Source organism: Caretta caretta, chromosome 9 (genome assembly GCF_965140235.1).
Source record: "Caretta caretta isolate rCarCar2 chromosome 9, rCarCar1.hap1, whole genome shotgun sequence".
NCBI lineage: Eukaryota > Metazoa > Chordata > Testudines > Cheloniidae > Caretta > Caretta caretta.
Genome location: NC_134214.1, coordinates 10933254 through 10956049, shown reverse-complemented (window position 1 = coordinate 10956049; position 22796 = coordinate 10933254). Strand labels below are relative to the sequence as shown.

The 22796-nt window shown below is 40.2% G+C and overlaps 1 protein-coding gene across 2 annotated transcripts in view; it reads left to right on the top strand.

Moving 5' to 3' along the window:
* Positions 1 to 22796, top strand: part of FXR1 (FMR1 autosomal homolog 1) — a 64160-nt gene that overhangs the window by 27884 nt on the left and 13480 nt on the right. For both annotated transcript variants that reach the window (XM_048865240.2, XM_048865241.2), the window contains exons 4-12: positions 4375 to 4446; positions 8277 to 8425; positions 9112 to 9205; positions 10304 to 10420; positions 11090 to 11260; positions 14686 to 14764; positions 18812 to 18921; positions 20135 to 20221; positions 21543 to 21750. In XM_048865240.2, the coding sequence (XP_048721197.1) occupies positions 4375 to 4446; positions 8277 to 8425; positions 9112 to 9205; positions 10304 to 10420; positions 11090 to 11260; positions 14686 to 14764; positions 18812 to 18921; positions 20135 to 20221; positions 21543 to 21750 (1087 nt within the window). The remainder of the gene's footprint in view (positions 1 to 4374; positions 4447 to 8276; positions 8426 to 9111; positions 9206 to 10303; positions 10421 to 11089; positions 11261 to 14685; positions 14765 to 18811; positions 18922 to 20134; positions 20222 to 21542; positions 21751 to 22796) is intronic.

The following is a 22796-nucleotide window of genomic DNA, read 5'->3' as shown; positions in this document are numbered from 1 at the left end:
AGATAACCTCTCATGGGGTTACTGGGGACTCTGAAAGGGAAACTGAGGCTGGTGCATCCGTTGTGCCACAGGATCACACCGAAGACAGGAGTTGCCCTATAACATGCACTTCTTGTAGAGCAAACCTTTAATATGACTGTAGAATAGTTGGATAATCACATTTCTTTGTACACATGTAAAAACATATGGTAACAGCATAATAAACTCTACTATAGATCAAAAATTACAGTGGAAGTCATATTTTATCTGCTAATATTTTGGAATAGATTGTATAGTGCCAAGAGAGGACTTGGATTTAAGTTGCAATTACCTGGGGAACCATAGTTTTAAATGTTCTTAAACCATAATAAATTTATACTATTTGGGTTTTAATTTGCAGGAAAACCTGAGATGTTGACAGACCCCCTAATTATGTGGCTTACCTAGTGAGTTTTGCTGCAAATAAATAAAACTGTCTTTGTATATAGTAGGTAGGAAACTGAAGAGGTCATGTATAACAGTGTGGCATTCCATTTTGAGTTATGCTATATCCTGTGTTCTCAGCACAGTACATTCAGACAGTTGTGATATTCTGTTTCTCTTTAATCTTTATTTTTTAAAAGAGCACCGCCAGTGTGTATTAAACCAAACCAAGATGAATGATTAAAAGGGCACGTAATAGTAAGATATGGAGTCGTTCATTTCTGACTTGCCAGTTCAAGTAAACCTTTTAAAACAAGAATGACTAAAAGCTTCAGTGGCCTATGGGAAATGAATTTGGCAAGATTCAGAGTTTATTTAATAATGAGTAAGAGTGACCATCAATAAAAATACCTGTTAAAACTAATTGGTGCCCTTAGCAACAGCCTCAGCTGAAGGCTAGTGGTTGACTGAACCATAAAAACTCACCTACCCTCATATTCCCAATGATGGCAACTTCAGATCAGGGAGTAAGCATGTTGCTGGGGTAGTGTAACTGCTGCTGCTTATTCTGCTTGTTCCATCTTTTCCAGAGCAATATATTCACACACAAATTAAATTAATAGAAAAATGAAACACATGCCAGGTTTTTATCCTGATACACCAAAAGAGAGTGAAATCCCTCCCTCTCCTCCTGTACAGCTAATATAAAAGATTATGCTGGTGCATAAATGGAACTAAAAATTGCTTGCCATGTTGGCTGTAGTAGCAGTAAAAATAAAGCAAAACACCCACCGCGATCAGCCATTCCGTGGTGTGCAGGAAACGGTGTGGGGGAGGAGCGGGGATGGAGGGTGCGAGTGGGAGAATTGGGTGGAAAGAGGCAGGGCAGAGATGGGGGCAAGGCCTGGGGTGGGAAGAGGTGGGAGAGGCTTGGGGGAAGGAGGTGGGTGGGGGCGGGGCCTGGGGCAGAGTTGGGGGTTGAACACCCACACGGCTCAGAGGAAGCCAGTGCCTGTGCATAAGAACCCCCAATTTGGGTCAGAAATGGGGTTTGGACATTTAGGTCCATATCACAGATCTCTACCACTTCAGCTAATGGGATAACTGATAGCTATTGATAACTGCTTGTTGAGTATGGTGTTTCAACCAGTTATACACCTACCTTACAGTAAATTAATCTAGTCCACGTTTCCCTACTTGCTTATGAGAATGTCATGTGGGAAGCGCAATAGCATAGCAGAGTTGATACAGTAAATTGATCTAGACTCAATGCAATGGAAAATTCCATCCTGACTGAACACTGTTCGAAGAACATTCACAGGCTTAGACAGTGTGACCTGGAATTGGCTCTGCAAAGTTACACAGCAAGAATCTCTCAACATCTTTATCAGAAATGCACGGTATACCAATGAAGAAGTAAACTAAGTTTTATAAACTGGTAATGGTAAAGTAAGCATTAGTGTAACAATGTCACTATTAGAAAAGGCAAATGTATCTCTGAATAAGTTACGTACTTCTTTTAATGGGTGCTAAAATTAGGGGTAGGAAAGGTCTGTGCCCATGTATTATAAGATACAGCTTTGCAGAGAAGCAGTGTAGTCTAGTAGTTAGCACACTGGTCTGAGGAAAAGCAAATTCTGTATCCAGTTCAGCTTCTGACTCACTGTATTACCTTCACCAATTCCATTAGCTTAGTGCATCAGTTTATCCATCTTTAAAATGGAAATTCTTATCTACTTCCCAGCAACATTAAGAGTACAGAACTGAGTTCCTTGCACGAAAGGTGCTATTGGAGTATGAATTATTAGTTACAGTGGTATGTCTGATTATGGCAGTTACGGTTAGCCGCATTCTAATAAAATTCTATGGGAATATGCAGTAAATCAAGAATGGAAAGCAAGATCAACCTGATGACCTATTGTCAGCAAAATGTGCTAGATCAGAGTTCTAGCCGAAAGCCTGGTTCCTTTCTCCAATGACTAACAAACACTGAGAAGGCTGTGCTGGAAATATTCTGATCCTTAGAGAAGAGAGATTGCTTTTCATTGCTCTTCTGTGACCCATTCTGGATAGATATTTTGTGTGTCTGCTGAGCGCCCAAGTATCCATCATTATATTAAAAGATCTGTTAAGCTGCTGCTTTCCTTTTTGTTTATCAGAGTAGAAATATTTGGCAATCTCTCTTCCCATGGTCTTTTCCTCCCTTGGGCCTGGTGTCATTTTACATTCCATTGAGCAAAGGAGAGCTAGACCTCACTCCTAAATGTGAATGGAACAGTTATGTTTTGGGTTTTTGGTTTTTTTTTTTTTTTTTTTAGAGGGATTTTTGCTAAGAATTAAACATGAAAAAGAGAATGTGTGCTAAACTCCAATGTTGTTTGGTCAGTGGTTTACTCTGTTCTCTGCACTTCTATTTTTTTTTTTTTTGGCTTGAATATTTTCATTCTCTATCACAACCCTGCTTTTCCATCTGTTTCATTCTGCAGTAAAATCACAATCTGTTTATAGCACTGGTTTTGCCGTGGGAATGAATATGATGTCACAAGTTCAGCCTTCTGACCTCAGAGTAGGATCAGATAGGGAAAGATGGGCCAGGAAGGTGCAGATCTTTTTCTCCAGAGAGTGCTTGGTTGTAAATGGTGGTGTGAGGGGGAAAAAAAACTTGAAAAAGTATATTTGTGTTTTAGGGATAATATGTGTACCACTCCATCCAGTATGAAACTGCCTTTTTTCATCTTGATTGATCCTTTATTATTGATGGTGATTTAGTTCTCTGTTTTTACTGGCTGAATCTTATATTTTCCATCAAGATTTTTTGAACATAAATGTTCTTGAGCTGACTGGACTAGACTTGCCTTATTGATTATGATACTCGGAGAAGGGTAGTGTATCTCTTCATGAAATTCCTACTATTAAAGGGTGCTACATATATGTACAGGACAAGCTTTGGGGGGTGGAGGGGAAGATGGTGGGTTTTTTTCAAGTTAAAACACCCAGTAAGGAAGGTGGTATTGACAGCAGCATTGTGAGTGATGGATCTTAGACATGTAGTCTTAAGAATTGCCATAGCATGTGCACATTTTTCCATTTGTAGTATCAAGGAAAAAAACCTATTTGGCATAGTCAGTGTGGCCAGTGCAGGGTATATTTTTGTCTGTTTTGCCCTGGCTACTTATAAATTTCTTTCTGATGGCTTTAGTGTACTACATTAATGTATACTAAACATGTGGAGCAATTCAAAGTTGTGAATGTCCCCCAATTCATCACTTGCCTGATGTTAAGTAGGTACTGGAGTACGTATAGTGGCACTATCATGAGCTGACCTGAGTCCAGGTCACTGGGTAAACTATAGACAAAATGGCATCCTTAACTGTGAATTTCTTAAAAAGAAAAGGAGTACTTGTGGCACCTTAGAGACTAACCAATTTATTTGAGCATGAGCTTTCGTGAGCTACAGCTCACGAAAGCTCATGCTCAAATAAATTGGTTAGTCTCTAAGGTGCCACAAGTACTCCTTTTCTTTTTGCGAATACAGACTAACACCGCTGTTACTCTGAAACCTGTGAATTTCTTGGTTCTTGTGCACTTTAGCCTCATAGAAAAGTGTTTGAATTTATTGTGGAATTGCAAGAATCCTGTGTCTTCACATGCTATTGAGTAAATTTTTACACTCTAGTTTTAAACCCCTCAAAAAGCTGCCTTGTGCATTATTAACAGAATCTGCACACCTAATCTGTGTAGTGCAATGTTATGAAAATTTATATGATGAGATGCACATATGACTGGCTAACTGGAATTTTATACAAAAATAGTTTTAAATTGCAGTATCTTATGCTACTGGTGGCTTTTATCTTGGTGATTAGCTGTGTTAGTTGAAAAAGATTAATTTCTGCTTCATTGCTAGTTTAACCTGTTAGGTTTTTTAATTGTATATATTTTAAATATGCTCCTCTTGTATTTTTTTCCTTTCAGGTTTACTCAAGAGCAAATGACCAAGAACCTTGTGGCTGGTGGCTGGCAAAAGTTCGAATGATGAAAGGAGAGGTAAGTTACTTTAAAACTTAGGACTATCTGCTCCCATTTGAAGTGCAGCAAGTATGGAAGGTAAATATTGCAAGACTCATTAAATCTGTGTGCAGTATCTTGTGATGGAGAAATGACACTGTGATATAAGGACTTGAAAAACAGAGCAGGTGAGAGTGGGTTGTTGCTAATACAGAAACAAAGCATAGCTTGAAAAAAGAAAAAGGAACCCAAAGTTAAGTATTACCAACACAAAACCATGATAGCAGGTTAGGTCATAAATTAAGGCTGCTCTTGGCGATGGTAACTTGTAGCTAGCTGACTGTGCACAGGTGGGAATAACAATAAATATTTTTTCTTGTAAATGGGGATGGCTCCTGGATACTTGCCATTTTGTGTGTTCGACACACCTTGAGTCAGTATACCTTGGATCTGGTTGTTTAGGTTCTGTAAGAACTACATTGCATGCCTAACTCTGAGTTATGTGTCCATATATTGGATGAACCATTTCTGGACTACGTGTGGTACCTTGTATATCTGTATGCTTAGTTTCTGACATAATTGAAACAAATCAATCTATTTTGCAAACAGAATTGGTGAGGTTAAAAAAATATGTAAAGCAAAACATCCTGATAAGATTTTAAATTTGATTCAGTTCTAATAATTAAGTTACTTCACATCATTTGTATGGACAATAGAACCTCAGAGTTATGAACACCAGACTTACAAACTGACCAGTCAGCCACACACCTCATTTGGAACCAGAAGTACGCAATCAGGCAGCAGCAGAGACCTCCCTGCAAAAAAGCAAATACAGTACAGTATTGTGTTAAATGTAAACTACTAAAAAAAAAAAAAGAGAGAGAGCAGCATTTTTCTTCTGTGTAGTAAAGTTTCAAAGCTATATTAAGTCAATGTTCAGTTGTAAACTTTTGAAAGAACAACCATAATGTTTTGTTCAGAGTTATGAATGTTTCAGAGTTATGAACAGCCTCCATTCCTGAGGTGTTTGTAACTTTTGAGGTGCTACTATATTTTTCTCTTTACATTTCACTCATCTTAGTGAAAGGAGACTAATCTGTTGTTTCTATTCAAAACATTTTTCAATGCTCTTCTGTTTTCTCTTCCTATGCACTAGGAAAATGCAGCCATGTTTTGATTAAAATGCAGCAAGGACATGGTTTTTTTTTTTTTTTTTAAATATATATTTCCATGAATAGTTAAAAATACACTGAATTTTGGGCTTAAACTATAAATCCTAACATGATGACATTTCATTAATTTAATTACATATTTCAGTTAAAAGTTTGGGGGTTGGTTTTTTTCCGAGTGGGGATTGGGCGTGGAGTTGCATTTAAATATTGCCCTGCTGAATCGGAAACCCAAATACAACAGCATCATGCATCAACCAAGAGATTTGGAAAGTAAAACTGTTCAATGTCTTATTTCATTTTGAAACTGAATAAAATACAAATAACAAAAAAAATGAAAGTTGGCTGTGGTGGTGAGTGCCCTAGAAATAACCAGAATAGCTAGAACAGCAAGTTAGATTTCTAAAGTTTTCAGTAAATCAGTAATAATTGAAGGTGATAATCTTTAATATGGACAAAGATGCTTTTTGAAAGATGTTTATCTCAGCAGCGCTCCTGTAATAAATAGGAGCCTGATTCTACTAGTCTTCCATGTGTGTTATTCATATAGATAGCCATTACAGTTGCAGGCACAAAAATGATTTGCACACTCAGACACTTAATTTAGGTTTAGTGAATCATGGCTACATATCTGACGCTGTCCCATTAAAATATTATTGCTGTATTGTGAATTGATATGATGGGTACTAGTTGGAGTGACCCTTTCCAACTGAAAAGCTGTATTTTTTTGTCTTTAGTGAGTAGTACATCTCCAGAAACTCAGTCAGGAAAGAAGGTTGGGAATAAAAAATTTGTTACGTATTTCATGAGCTTTGATCTTTGCTTAGCTTTTTGTTAATACTTCTGCTGCTTCTGTTGAACTCCATTGGGGCAAGGAGTTATTTAAAGCACATCATTCGAAATAAACCATTGTCAAGGACAGTCACCTATCTACGTGTCTTCTCTCTTATTGTGATCTGTGTGGATTAACAAGCTGGCAAGAAAAGACACATTAAACTTGTGACATTGAAAGATACTTATTAGAACATCTGTCAACTCCCCTGCAGTGGAGTTAAATACAAGCCCTAATATATTTCTCTTTGTAAGTCACAGCAGCTTGGGATTTTACTACCAACCAGCTAACTAAAGTTTTTGGTTAGAGGACTTGGATTTAAATAGTGAGAAACAGTACAAATATCCATAGGTGTGCGATCTATGGTTTTTTTTAATGTAACTCAACAAATATGTTTTTAATTATATACACAAATGAGAAGTTACCTAGCCTTCTGACTCCCCAAACCTTTCGGAGTTATTGACAGTAGAAGTTGTTTTCGTGCTTTGATCTCCTGTATCCTTACTTGTCCTTGCAAAGTACTGATAGAATTACATCTGTTACAAATTATATAATCTTCGAGCTTTTATTCACTTCTGAGTTCATTATAGATGCTTTGGCTGGGTATTCTCAGATTTAAGTTTGCTAAACAAGGGACTAATCTGAAATTCACAAAAGATGTATCTGATGATGAACAACCATATGATTATTTTTGGTAATCTGTTTATATGGCATGTTGCTAAACTGAACTACTTCTAAATGTGGTAAGAAATATTACTTCTCTAAGAGCATGTGGACTTCTTTTATCTTCAAAATGTGGTTGCAGGTATATGCATTTTAAACATTATTAAAGATAAACTGGAAGAGAACAAAAGTTTATGTAGACAATACATATGGCAAATAGTTGTATGTAATCATTTATTTGTGAATAAAGAAATCGTTCCGTGAACCAAATTTAATTTAAAATGTGGTTATAGTCAGAAAAGACCCTATGGAAATTATGGCACCGCCTTACCAAACATATCTGTTCCTTGTGTGTATTTCAGTCAAGTCTGCTTATGTTGACAAAAAACAAGTATCTGTTTTTGTGTAGGAGCAGGGGAAGATTCTGCCTGCTCTTTCGCAGTTGCCCCATGGGATGGAAAAGAGGATTTGATTTGCGAAGGCTATGTAAAAAATGTGTATCCCGGCACAAAGCTGAGCTTTGTGGGCCTTCCTGTGTACTGAAGGGTTGGGCAGTAGGGCCAGAATAGTTGCAGCTTTTACATCTTCCAGACCTTTTGTCTTCTGAAACTGAAATAAATATATGTAAATACAGAGTAGCACCATAGCCTGAGACGGAAGTATACCTCCTCCTCCTTTATGTCCAATAGTTATCTGCTGGTCAGCCTATTTACACAGTGGATTTAACTTTTACTGCTGTTCCCTCAGAGCCAATACATCAGCGTAAAATTAGCTGGATTCTGTTCTCCCTCAAGCATTTTTGGAAAAATTGTTGGCTAATTTCTTGTTGCATTACCTTTAGTAGTATACGGAATGTACTAAGCAGAATGAAGACAGTTTAAATTTCAGGTTCTGGATTGAATTGGCAGTTAGAAAAAAAACAGTATTTGATTTACAAACTGAGCAAACTTAGTTTCCAGTCGTACAATGCGATGTGCATCTGCATACCCTTCCACCCATATAGAGACCCATTGGCTTCAGTGGGACACTGGGGGAGGAGGTCTGCACAAGCATATAACATTGCAGGAGCACAGCTTTGTCAAAATAGAACTATGTTTTAATGTGTAAACCCATATTTTATATTTCCTTGATGGTGGAGATAGTAGCTGTTATCTTTATGAAATGGTTACTTTTAATTAATGATTTTTTTAAACTTCCCCCCTTAGTTTTATGTCATTGAATATGCTGCTTGTGATGCCACGTACAATGAAATAGTCACATTTGAACGACTTCGACCTGTGAATCAAAATAAAACTGTCAAAAAGAACACGTTCTTTAAGTGCACAGTGGATGTTCCTGAAGATCTGAGAGATGCGTGAGTAGCTCTACATACTGTAACTTCACTATTATTCATTTCAACATGGCATATTCCTTTCTTCATATATGTATCTTAAATTCTTGTCTTAGGTTATTTTTTGGAGAGAATACCCCTGTTGTAGTTTAAAGTTAAATGGCATTAACTGTGATACTTCTATCAAATATGAAAGTGATGCGGTTTCCAATCAGCCTTGCTGGAACCACCGAGTGATGACCTCCCACCCCGAAATGTTCCTCATGTCATACTCTGGGACAGTTGTGCCTGCCCCCTCCTTCTTCCCTCCACCAGAAGGCTTGGTGATTTTTCTGGTAGTTGGACCACATACTCTTTTGTGGTTGAGCTGAATGCCCTGGAAGAAGAAATCTTTGATCAAACAGGCTGCTTCCTGAGCCTGCAACCCTGTACACCTGAGCTGCTACTGTAGCCAGCTGCAGTATAGAGTAACAAGTAGAAAAAGAAGACTTTCAAGGAGCTGCAGACAGCTTTACCTCCTCCACATTTGCAGTGTGAAATCAGGTGGATCCCCAGCACATCTCCTTGAATTAGTCTAGCATTTTCCAGGCTGAGAAACATTCCTTATTATAGACTACTGCCACATTCTCATTTTTGAGTAATAGGGTTGCACAGTTCTTATTGATATGATTCTTCAGCTGAAGTAACCTTTGCAACATTCATTTCTCTAGGTGCGCTAATGAAAATGCACATAAGGATTTTAAGAAAGCTGTAGGAGCTTGTCGAATTTTCTACCATGCTGAAACTACACAGTTAATAATACTGGTAAGAAATCAGTTTATTTTTTGTGCAGACAGTGCATGAATATTCAGGATATTACCTACTACAGATTGTTGTGTGCTGCCTGCAGATCTCTGTGAACTGATTTATTTGTAAGGCTATGCACATTTCAAGCAGTTTAATATATGTGTGTCTTCTTAATATCATTTTAAAATATGTATTTTGGAGTAGGCTCATTGGATTGGTGTCAGTACTGCATCAAAGGCAGCCTGAGTTTGGGAGTGATCTTTGGTCTCTCTGATTGATGTTTCCTGCGATGCAGCTTTCTGCAGAAGTAACGTGCTTAGTCTCTTTTGAGGGTAAAGGCACTCTTGCACAAATTCCCTTTACTGTATGTAGAAGGGAGATCATAATCATAACCATAGCCATTTAGGGAATTGGGAGCCTTAGGGAGATTTTGTAATATACAGAATGATAGGTTAAGGGTAGTTAGTCGTATCTTTTATCTATTTTTAACTGTCAGTCAAAGCCAGGGAAAAGCTAGTACTCAGTCACCAAATATCATTGGAAAAATATAAAGGCAAGTCTCACAAATTTGTTCAAATGCAATGAGACTGAAATTGGGTTTGGCCTGGGGAGTCCTGCGTCTGCTCCTGTTAAGTACTATTTTCCTCAGCAATAATTCGTCTTTGCAGTTCTGTTTCCTTGGGACAAAATTTTCCATATAAGTTTGCCTGTTCAGATTCAGTTTTCCCGTCTTACTTTTTTGGATTTTCCAGTGAATAAGTGGGTGACCTGCACATATATGGTAAAAAGATTAAATAAAATAATCTAGCAATTTATAATAAATCCATAGTGGGATTATCTCAGTGCAACATTTGCTGTATAGGTCCAATAGAAAAACTGTGGCTGTAAACACACTGAGCCAATGGTAATGGATTTGTGGGGTTTTGTTTTGGAAGCTGAATTTTTCTTGGTATGTCTTGTTTTGAGACCTTGAGGAAGGCTAATATCAATAAGTGACTTTATAAATTGGGTTTATATTTACAATTCAGTTTAATTTAAACAGTAATTTGCCCTATGAGTGTGGATTTTGTTTATCAAAAGGGGATATTGTTTATCTTACCTCTTCTCTTTTTGTAGTCTGCCAGTGAATCAACAGTGAAGAGAGTAAATATATTGAGTGACATGCATTTGCGCAGCATTCGTACCAAGCTAATGCTCATGTCAAGAAATGAAGAAGCTACAAAACACTTAGAAGTAAGCTGTCTTAGAATGGAATTGTTTAAAGCTAGGGTGGGCAAACTTTTAGGCCCGAGGGTCACATCGGAGTGTGAAACTGTATGGAGGGCTGGGTAGGGAGAGCTGTACCTCCCCAAACAGCCAGGCCCCCGCCCCCTATCTGCCCTCTCCCACTTCCCATCCCCTGACTGCCCCCGTCAGAACCCCCGACCCATCCAACCCCCCCTCCCCACTCCTTGTCCCCTGACTGCCCCCTCCCACGGGACCGCCCCTTTCCCCCCTGGGACTCCACCCCTTATCCAAACACCACCCCCCCCCGTCCCCTGACCACCCCAACTCCTATCCACACCCCTGCCCCCTGACAGGCCCTCCGGGACTCCCACACCTAGCCAACCGCCCCCTCTTCCCCTGCCAGAACCTCCACCCCATCCAACCGCTCCCTGTCCCCTGACTGCCCCCCGGAACCCCCTGCCCCTTAGCCAACCTCCCTGCTCCCTGCCCCCTTACCATGCAGCTCCAAGCAGCAGGAGCTTGCAGCCTGGCCGGCCGCACGGTAGCATGGCTGTGGGGGAGGGCAGGATGGTCCCGCAGGTGTAGTTTGCCCACCTCTGGTTTAAAGTAATCATTTAACTGTGTTCAGTTTTGAGTTCCTTCTTATGGTGGACAAATTCTTTCACCTCTCCCTAGTGCACAAAACAACTTGCAGCAGCATTTCATGAGGAATTTGTTGTAAGAGAAGATTTAATGGGACTTGCAATAGGTACACATGGTAGTAACATACAGCAAGCGAGGAAAGTTCCAGGAGTAACTGCAATTGAGCTTGAGGAAGATACTGGTACTTTCAGGATCTATGGAGAGGTAAGGGGAAAATATTTTTTTGTTCGTTATATTTAATAGTTGGTTTACTCTGGTGTTTATTACTACTGCACAGAGATGAGATCTGAGCACAGGAACAAGAGTCAGAGACTGCTGAGTTCTAATTCCAACTCTGACACAGTTTGTGGGGCCAGTCACCTTAACATCTGTGTTTCCTCAGATATGAAGTGGGAATAAAAATACACACTTCACAGGGGGAGTGTTGTAGGTGGTATATTTAACTGTCTCATATTTGTAAAGCATTTTGAAGATGAAAATTACTATAGTATCATGTAATAAATGTTTGTCACTTTAGCTGTTACTTTTTTTTGTTTTGAGTGTATGTAGTTTTTTACCAGTAAAGCCCCTGCTCCCCACACACCTTTTTCTTGTTTTCCTTTTTCTTTTTGGGCACTGCCTATTCCATCATTCTGCAACTCCAGTCTTCTCTGTTTCTCTCCCTAGCATCTTGAATGACAACCAAGTTAGATTTGTAATTCTGTTTAGATTTCTTCATTCCGGCCATGGAGTTTTTGTAATGTGATTGAAAGCTCCAGAAGTAAAGCTGATATTTAAGAGGATATAGTATGCACAGTTTGTTCTCCTTTAATAGACTGGAGCACAGTTCACATATAATGTTATTTACAGATCACTACTCATTCATTGCTAACTAATCAATCAGGTAGGACAAGAAGCAGTCATCTTCATCTGCATCACTGGAGATTAGGTTAGATATTAGGAAAAACTTTCTAACTATAAGAATAGTTAAGTATTGGAATAGGCTTCCAAAAAAGGTTGTGGAATCCCTGTCATTGGAGATTTTTAAGAACAGGCTAGACAGACACTTGTCAGGGATGGTCTAGGTTTATGTAGTCCTGCCTCAGTGCAGGGTGCTGTACTAGATGACCTCTTGAGGTTCCTACTAGCCCTATGTTTCTGTGATAACCCCTACCACATGGCCCCACTGTGCCCATCCACCCAGGAAGGTATGAGCCCCCCCCCCAATGCCAGGTGGGAGAGAGCCAGACTAGGCTTACTCCGACCACTCCTCGGACCCAGTATGTAGTGACTGTGTCCAATCATTTCCTCCTTTGGGAGTCGTCTTTATTCTTACTGCCAGTTTATGGAGATAGTTCTGTAGCTCAAGTGGTGTCCATCTTACACTGAACGTTCAGGGTTCAAACCCTGCCGATAAATGCATAATGAGGGGTTGTTACAGTTGCACAGAACAGAATTCGTTTTTACTCTTTAAACAAAAGAATTCCTAGGAAATTACATACAAAAAACTGTGTTAGTTATTTAGGTTGCAAAGTCAAGTACTGAAAAGTTAGGAAATTACAGATTTTTTCATTCCCCATGCATGGTCATGATACCCTTCTCATCCCTTGAAGACCTGGACTTTGCATATGATCTCGCTCTCCTATCACATACCCAACACCATATACAAGGAAAAAAAAACTCGACTAAACTCATTCAGCCAGCAAATTGGACTAAATATCAACCGCAATAAGACAGATATCATGACCTTTAATATTGCTTCACCATCACCAGTACAGGTAGAGGATTATGTTCTCACCAGTGTAGAAAAATTCACATACTTGGGCAACACCATCAGCTAGGACAGTGGAACAAACTAGGACATCCGGAACAAGATCCAAAAAGCCAGGAGCACCTTCAGGAACTTAAATACAGTCTGGAAATCATTAAAACACAAGACCAAAACAAAACTCAAAATTTATCAGAGCTGCATACTTTCAACATTACTTTATAGTACAGAATACTGGGGAATGAGACAGTATGACGTGTCCGAACTGTCTTAATACCATGCAACCTGCTTCAGAAAAATCCTCCTGTGTTTGGTCATATTGTATCCACATGTGCAAGATCCCATCCTTCCTTAAGGTCTAGGTCCTAGTAGAATTGATGAGCCCACCTTTTGAACCCCTTGCAACTTGCTCTCTGATGCACCTCTCTATGAAGGTAGCATTTCTAGTGGCCCCTTTCTTGGCCAGAGGGGTGGCCCCTAGCATCCTCTTCCCTACACCGTTTTCCCTAGGGATAAGGTTCATCTTCGCCCTCGTCCAAAATTTCTCACTAAGGTAGTCTTCGATTTTTATGTTATCCGGGCAGTCTCTTTGCCAGCTTTCTTTCCAAAATTTCACGCTCATAGAGATGAGGAGAGACTGCATTTGTTGGATGCCAGAAGGGCTCTAGTTTTCTATCTGGAGCATACTAAGTCCTTTAGGTCTTCTATTCAGTTGTTTGTTGTGGTTACAAACCGAACTAATGGCAGTCCAGTGACTACTCAGATGATTTCATCCTGGATCTCTTCATGGTTTCATTTATGCTACCAGTTGGCTAATCTAACCCCACCAGTTAGGAAACTGGTGCATTCTGCTGCAGCACAGGCACAGCACACGGCTTTCTTGGTGAAAGTACCTATAATGGACGTTTGTAAAGCGGTGACGTTTTGTCATCAGCCTACGCTTTTGCTTTGTGTTATGCCATTTCCCATCAGTCCAGAGACCATGCCAGTTTCAGACTGGATGTCTTACAGTTGCCTCCATGATTGTCTCCTTGTGAGTCATCTACAATGGAATGGACATGTGCAAGCACTGAAGAACAAAAAACAGTACCTACCATTCCGTACCTGTTGTTCTTTGAGTTGTGTTGCATATGTCCATTCCATGACCCCTGCCTGCCTGCCTTCCCCTCGTTATCGGAGTCTGTTCAGTATGATAGAACTAAGGGGAGTTGGGAATGGCTCTGCCCTCCTCTACCCGCACACAGTGGCGCGAAGTGGCAGAAGGTGCTCGAACCACGCCAACGGGTATCACTGAGGGGAAAAAGAAAAGGAGTACTTGTGGCACCTTAGAGACTAACAACTGTATTTGAGCATAAGCTTTCCTGAACTACAATTGTGCACAAGATGAAATGAACATATGCAACACACCTCAAAGAACAATAATTACAGAAGGGTAGGTAAACTGTTTTTTCTTTGTGATGTGATGTTAGTTATATAGATATTTCTGTACAAGCATATCGGTTCAGAAATTGCGTGCGCCATTTTGGGGAAAAAAGAATATATAGGCTTCCCAGTTGATGGTCTCTCTAAAAGTCAGTGAGCTGTTGCAAGATAACATAAAGGGGATATTTTTGAGAGTTGGTTTTAATTGTGGTAAATTGCAGAATATAAAAACTTTGTTTTAAGTAGCGTGAAAACATTGTTTTTCACTATTTATGCCACTCTCTTGCCCCTGTTTTGTTCCTGAGCTTTTAAAACTCCGTTATTGCTTCAACATTTAGTTCAAAACTAGATGAATTTAATCTCGTTCCTGCTGTTGTCTGGAGGATTTCCAGCTGTTGTAACAGGGCTTTATTTTTACCATATTGCATTCAAAATAAACTTCTATTGTGTTCATTTCTAGAGTGCTGATGCAGTAAAAAAGGCTAGAAGTTACTTGGAATTTGTGGAAGATTTTATTCAGGTGCCCAGAAATCTTGTTGGTATGTAATACTGCTAAAAGTTTAAAACACTTGAAAATTTGGGGAAAGAAAGCCTGTTTAGTATGACTATGCATAGAAGGCTTAGATGCCAGTATTTGACAGTTTCTCCCTTCACTCAGAAACTAAAACCTTTTTAAATAACAATAGGTATAACAGGAGTGTTAAAAACATCTGTGTTGCACATGTGGACATCTTGTTGTCAATTCTATCCTGTAATTCATTTAAAAAATATTAAATAGAATGCTTAGATATTATGGTTGCGCTTTGAGATTCATAACAGATTCAGACTTGTGCAGTCATATGCTTTTAAATTTTCTGCTTGTGTAAAGTTTAAATTGATAAATGGGGGTGGGAGGAATGGAGCCTAAAAAATCCTCTCTAAAAATTAATGTTGAAAATGATCTTTCAAAATTAAGTTTAAAAGAAAACAATTTCCTTTGAACCCTAAGAATGGCATGGTTATTCAACTAAGATACCATTGTCCAATGCTTGGTCCTATTTGACTGGTTATGCCTTCTGAATAGTGTGCTGCAGTATACACAAGCAACAGTATGATAGTCACATCCTTTCATGTATGCTAATCATTCTTGAGGTATCATGTGTCCTTTTAGTTGAGTTTTTCAATCTGGGGGCAGAAATACTTCTTTTTTTATGGATGAAATTCCTAAAACAATTAAAATGTATGCTTCAGCTGGTTCTTTAAATACCCTTATGCAATCTCTGAGCTGCTCACAATTATCTTTGAGGACAGGAAAGGTCTCAGAAGACTGGAGAAGGGCAAACATAGCACTACCTATCTTTAAAAAGGGGAACAAGGAGGACCTGGGGAATTATAGACCAGTCAGCCTGACTTCAATACTTGGAAAGATACAGGAGCAAATTATTAAACCATCAGTTTGTAAGCACCTGGATGATGATAAAGTTATAAATAGGGCTGGGCCGGAAATTGCCATTTTTTTTCGGGACTCCCCAATCAGAGGATGGGCAAGGCACACAGGGTCATGCACCCCCAGATTTCTACCTGAAGACACATGACTCATCCCCAGGGCAGAGGCTGGAGCAGAGATGACAAGTGGGTGGAGCGAAGGTTCACGACCCTCCCCAGATCCCCGCCCTGGGGAGGGGGGAGAGGCTTGCAAGGAGGCACTGACTGATGGGCTGGCGCTGCATCCTAGGCCTGCACCAGCCACCCTGCCACCATGACAGGGATCGCGACACTGCCCCCAACTTCAAATGTGAGGCCGCAGGTACTCCCTTCAGCCACTCCCCCCCCCCCCCCGGCAAACATTCCTTCCAGCATCCCCCCCAAATACTTCCTCCAGTAAACCTCCCCCCGGTACCTCCTCCTTGTACAGGCACACCCCTTGAGCAAGCCCCACTTTCAGTAAACAGACTGGGCTAATTTTTAAGTGACTTTGGGCTATTAATGCAATAGAAATCTGGCAACCCACCTGACTCATTCCCAGGGTGCGGGGCAGAGGCTGGGGACTGGTTGCTGTTGAGACTCACTGCCAACTTCTCCTTGCCTCACACAGGCTTGTGCTCAGCAAAACCGCTGCGGAGCTTCCTCTGGGCAGGCAGGGCTCCTTCACCATGCTGCAAAACAGACTATGCTTGCACCTGCTCTCAGCAGTGTCCACAGCACCTCTCCCCCATTCACCTCCCCTGAATACAGCTGGCTCCTTCCCACTCCCCTCAGCACACAGCTTGCAGTAGCCCTCAGTATTACAATACAATACAATATTTTTTGCATTAATGTAATGCATATTCTGAATTTCCAAAATATACGGCTTTGAAAATCTGAAATTACTCTTTTCATTGCTGGAAAATGCTGGCCCTAGTTATAAGGAATAGCCAGCATGGATTTGTCAAGAACAAATCATGCCCAAACAATTTAATTTCCTTCTTTGATAGGATTGCTCACCTAGTAGATGGGGGAAAGCAATAGACATGATATGCCTGGATTTTAGTAAGGCTTTTGACACAGTTCTGCGTGATTCTTATAAGCATACTAGGGAAATGTGATTGAAATTACAATAAGATGGATGCATAACTAGGTGAAAGACCATAGCCCAAGAGTAGTGATCAGTGGTTTGCTGTCAAATTGGGAGGGCGTATCTAGTGGGGTCCTGCAGGGGTCAGTCCTGGGTCCAGTACCATTCAGTATTTTCATTAATGACTTGGATAATGGGGTAGAGAGTATGCTTAAAAATTTTTCAGATGACACCAAGCTGGAAGGACTTGAGGCATTTTGGAGGACAGGTTTAAAATTCAAAATGACCTTGACAAATTGGAGAATTGGTTTGAAATTAAATAAAGACAAGTGCAAAGTACTTCACTTAGGAAGGAAAAATCAAATGCACAACTGCAAAATGGGGAATACCTGTCGAGGTGGTAAAGGGATCTGGGTGTTTACAGACTGAATATGAGTCAACAATATAATGCAGCTGCAAAAAAGGCTAATATTCTGGGTGTTTTAACAGGATGTCGTATGTAAGACACAGGAGGTAGTTGTCCTGCTCTACTCAGCACTTGTGAGGCCCCCGCTGGAGCACTGTGTCAGATTCTGAGCACCACAATTTAGGAAAGATGTGGACAAATGGGAAAGATTCCAGAGGAGAGCAACAAAAATGATAAAAAGTTTTGAAAACCATGACCTTTAAAAAAACTGGTCATGTTTAGTCTTGAGAAAAGAAGACTTAGGGAGGACCTGATAATAGTCTTCAACTATGTTAAGGGCTGTTATAAAGAGGATCAATTGTTCTGCATGTGCACTGAAGATAGGACAAGAAGTAATGGTCTTAATCTGCAGCAAGGGAGATTTAGGTTAGATATTCGGAAAAGCTTTTTAACTGTAAGGGTAGTTAAGCCTTGAAATGGGCTTCCAAGGGTGGTCATGGAGTGCCCATCTTTGGAAGCTTTTAAAAACAAGTTGGACAAACACTTGTTAGGGATGGTCTAAGTTTACTTGGTTCTTCCTTAATGCAGGGGACTGGGCTTCATGACTTCTCGAGGTCCCATCCAGCCCTAAATTTCTATGATTCTATGATTAGGATAATTCCTGTCTCTTAAGCTGTTGAAAAATAAAGGTTGGTTCCCACTTCCTCTTCAAGATAAAACACACATTTTCCTAAGGCTCCTTGTCCCAGTGTACTCCTGGACTTCAGTTTTATATATCCTCTGATAGAAGGCATCTCATTAAGCAGAGTGCTTCTAACATCATACTTTGTCATGGGTTCGGTGCTAGGAGAGGAATGCTATCTACTGAATCATCCAGCTACTGAAACACCCCTGAGTTTGGAAGTCAGTTATAAAGGAATGACTACTGTATGTCTCAGCACTGTTTATCTCATGAGATTTGACAAGATCACTGTGCAAGGTGGTATGACTGTAGGTTTGAAAGATCTCTGTTTCAGAAGGACTTTTTAAAATTCTGGGTTAGCTCCATTATATAAAGAAAAGGAGTACTTGTGGCACCTTAGAGACTAACCAATTTATTTGAGCATAAGCTTTCGTTAGCTACAGCTCACTTCATCGCTGTAGCTCACGAAAGCTTATGCTCAAATAAATTGGTTAGTCTCTAAGGTGCCACAAGTACTCCTTTTCTTTTTAAGAATACAGACTAACACGGCTGTTACTCTGAAACCTCCATTATATAGGAATCTAATATTTCCTGGTTCTTGTTCAGATACATTGAAATAAAGCAAGAAGAGCTTGTAAAATTATAGTGCCATTGAATCTTAGCCCTGATTCAGCCTCACACTTGAACCTAATCTGGATCCAGCCACCACCATCCATGGCACATATCTGATTTGTACACTGCATTGATTCTCCCATTTGTACCTTGTGTTGTCATATGTACCTATGTAAAATAGATGAAAAATGTGACAGAAAGTCCAAGGTAGTGGATAATTGGGCTCATAAAGCATGACTTTTATTTTATTACTATTACTGTTTTAGTACATGTAACTTGGAAATGACAAGGAAACTATGTTAGAGAAAACTTTTAATCATTGATTCAAATATAGCTATTTTCCTTCCCTCAAGGAAAAGTTATTGGAAAAAATGGAAAAGTGATTCAGGAGATTGTAGACAAGTCTGGAGTCGTCCGGGTCAGGATTGAAGGGGACAATGAAAACAAACTGCCCAGAGAAGATGTAAGTTATTTAATCTTTCCTTCAACTATTAAACTTGTATTTTTGAAAATTACGCTAATGCAATTTGTTAACAAATGGTTTTGGAAGGAGCAAAGGCAATACTGTTTACTTTCTGTGTAATATTAACAAAGTATTTGTAGAAAGTTGACAAGTCTGGGAAGGGGTGGGGTACTGGATCACTCAGTGGGTTAATTTGGGATCTCCATTTCATATATAGCCCAGGTTGTTAGTATCTAATGGCTGTTTGGTTGCCTATGAGACATTATTTTGGTCTCAATTCAGTTGCTGGTCGGCTGGTATCCATATCACAAAAACTACTAGAATTGACACTAGATGGGAGGGACTCTTCTTGGCATTCCCAGGAGAAAGGTCAAAGAACTGGCTCTGGAGACTGAATTATCCTTTCACCCTAAAGGATGATCCTTGTAGGTTTTGGTTGAGGCACATTTGTGGGTCAGAGTAGAGGAAGATAACACCGCAGCTGCCAGTGCTGTACCTATTGCGTGGATGTACAGAGGACTTCACTCATCAGGGCTGTCAAACCAGCACCTTTCACCAACAATAAATTTACATTTAAACTTCAGCAACTCAGGAAAGTTGATTAAATAAACATATATTTCTCAATAACAAATTCTTTGATTTGAAGTATCATTTCTCTCACCTGATCCCGTGCACAACTGTCATGTAGTTGCTACACTCTTTATTCATGACAATACTTATTTGTTTTTTATTTAGATCCCTTTAAGGTTCATCTGTGCTGAAAAGATGGTTTAACTTGCTAGTGAAGGATTCTCGCTTTTTGGGGAAATTTGGGAATGGCATAAAACCGCCACAGCTACTCCTGTGCTGGCAACTAGTGAAGTGGGCATGGCTGGAAAGTGGTATGGACTGAACGTCCCCATGCCCCAGCAGTCTGCAGCTGCTGAAATGGTCTGTTGGGGCCATAGGCAGCCAAGCATAAATTATAACAATCGTGAAGCTTCTCTAACTTACAGTAGCCTGAGATTCAGAGAAGTGCAGAAATGTCTGTCACCGTTGCCTCCTTCCCCGACTGTATCTAGTGTATACAGCCCACGGTCCAGGCTACATTGTTATGCGTGGTGTTTGTAATTTATTTCCAATACTTAGGCAGATAATTTGTTGTTGGTTTTTGTGGGGATTTTGATAATATGTTGCTCTTTTTGAGAATGATTATATAGTTTTGTTTCTACAGGGAATGGTCCCATTCGTATTTGTTGGCACTAAAGAAAACATTGGAAATGTCCAAGTTCTTTTAGAATACCATATTGCCTACCTGAAGGTATGTTTTTATCTTTGTATTTTGGAAATGCTTATTAGAGGAAATTATCAATTTATACTTACATTCTTGAGCAACACCTTTACGTCAATGGGAGTAGTAGAAGTTCAGTTTCTCTCAAGATTAGCCCTAAGGTTGTATGTATGGCTTCAACTTTGTTCCCTTGCACATATGCATTACGTTGGCCTTAAATTATGTGATCACAGATTATGTAAAATACAAATAAGGTTAATAAAATAAGGCTGCAGGAGAACATTTTTGATAAATATATATATATTTGATAAAAAGTGTGTGATCTCAAAATTCACCATATTGTCTTGCAGACATGCAAGGGAGCAGAGATAATGTGTTTTAACCTACATTTTTTGCATGTCCTAACTTAACAGTTCAATTTTAATATTTTAACATAGGTTCTCCTTTGAGTGATTCTGCATGAATATAATTCCATATATGTGTGCATTCCCAGTGCCCTCAAATTGGAGACTGCAAGCTAGCATTACTCATCAGAGCAGCACATGTACCCTGTCCTTGTGCTGTGGACAAAGGATATAAAAGAGCAGAGTCATCCTCACCCCTTCTTGGTTCCTTCTTAATGCATGTGGCTACTAATTGGAGCTCCCCATGGTGCCTGGCTCATAGGCTCTGGAGCCCTTTCTTACTTGTTTGCAAAGACAGTGTTCTTAGTAGTGATAACATCAGTTAGGTGGCTTCTGCACAGATGATCTCCAACTGGACAGTAACTGTTTTTCTTCAAGATGTGTTGTGAACATATATATTCCACAACCCGCATTCCTTGCCTGCTACATCAGAGTCTGAAGACATCAGGATTCCTGTCAGAAAGAACTGAGTAGGGGTCAAAGTGGCTCCACCCTTTATACTTTTAGTCCATGGCTTGAGCGAGTGCAACACACATGTGCCAATCTGACAGCTAACTCTAGCTAACATTCTCTAACTCTAGGTGGTGCGTGCCCAGTGTACTGATGGGGAATATATATACACATAACATGTCTTGAAGAACAACAACAGTTATGGGTCAGGCAACTGTTTTTGCATGTGATGTGCTGACTCCAGCTTAACTAAGCACAAAGTATAAAGAAGGAATTAAGCATTAATGAAGCATAAGCAAAGTAAATACACTGCTACGTAAGGCTTTCTCTGGCCTTCAGACAGCTATCAAATAGATGACGTTGTATTGATTGGTAATGGGAGAGCTGAAAACCTGTTAAACAAACTCTGCTAAAATGACACCTAGGGTTGAGTTCACTTTCTAACAACATATCATAATGCTATAAAACTGGTTATGATTTTATCTCTGTGAAAATAGGAAGTAGAACAGCTAAGGATGGAGAGGCTCCAGATTGATGAACAACTGCGTCAGATTGGTATGGGTTTCAGACCACCTTCCACCAGAGGTCCTGAAAAGGAAAAGGGCTACACTACTGATGAGAGTACACTCTCCTCAGTACAAGGGTCCAGGTCATATAGTGGAAGAGGGAGAGGTCGCAGAGGCCCCAATTATACATCTGGTTATGGTGAGTATTTTTAAATTACAGAACAGGTATGGAAACTTCTGCCTAGGAAAATGATGCTGCGGTTTATTTATAAATATATATTCCATTTTTAGATAAGTTACTTACAGCTAATGCTATTAGTCTGTCACAGAGGTCACGGAAGTCATGAATTCCATGACTTTCCGAGACTTCTGCAGTGGCCAGTGTGACTAGGCCAGGGGCTGCCTGAGCAGCTCGGGCGGCCCCCAGGCCAGCTGCACCGGCTGCTGCTGGGGCAGTCTTGGGCCATTGCGCCCGTGCCCCTCAGCAGCAGGAGTTTGGGTGTGGGAGAGGGCTCAGGGCTGAGGCAGGGGGTTGGGGTGCAGGAGAGGATGAGGACTCTGGGCGGCACTTACCTGGAGGGGGAGCTCCTCGGAAGCAACTGGCATGTTCAGCTCCTACGCGGAGGCTCAGGCAGGCGGCTCTGCGTGCTGCCTCCGCCTGCAGGCACCATCCCTGCAGCCCTCTTCCTCTCTGCCTCCCACCCCACACACATGCAGTGCCCCTGGCCTCCCCCCCCGCCAAGTTTTAGTCAAGGGTATATAGTACAAGTCATGAACAGGTCATGAGGCGTAAATTTTTGTTTACTGTGCATGACTTGTCCATTTTTACTAAAAATACCCGTGACTAAAACGTAGCCTTACTTATAGCGTGGAACACACTTGAGTGACTGCAAAGCTTGGCTAACATAGGAGGTAGAGCACCTTAATTATTAACATAGCATCTCAAATGACCATGAGGCCTTATGAAGATCCTTTTTGTTTGCATTCCTATTGAGAAGATGTTTTAAATTGAAGAAAAATGAAATGAAATGAAAATCCAGTCACTGAACTTGGTGAGAACATGCCCTTTGACAATAGTATAGTTATATAATATTAAGGTGTGTCAGGGAAATGGTCTGTGCAACTATACAGAAACTCAGAACAAGACGCAAGTTAAGCAAAGAAAACCATCTATTGAGTGTCAGATTTACATACATGTTTTCGGTTGCAACCAAAATAAATGAGGAGTCTCTGGCTGTGCTTCTT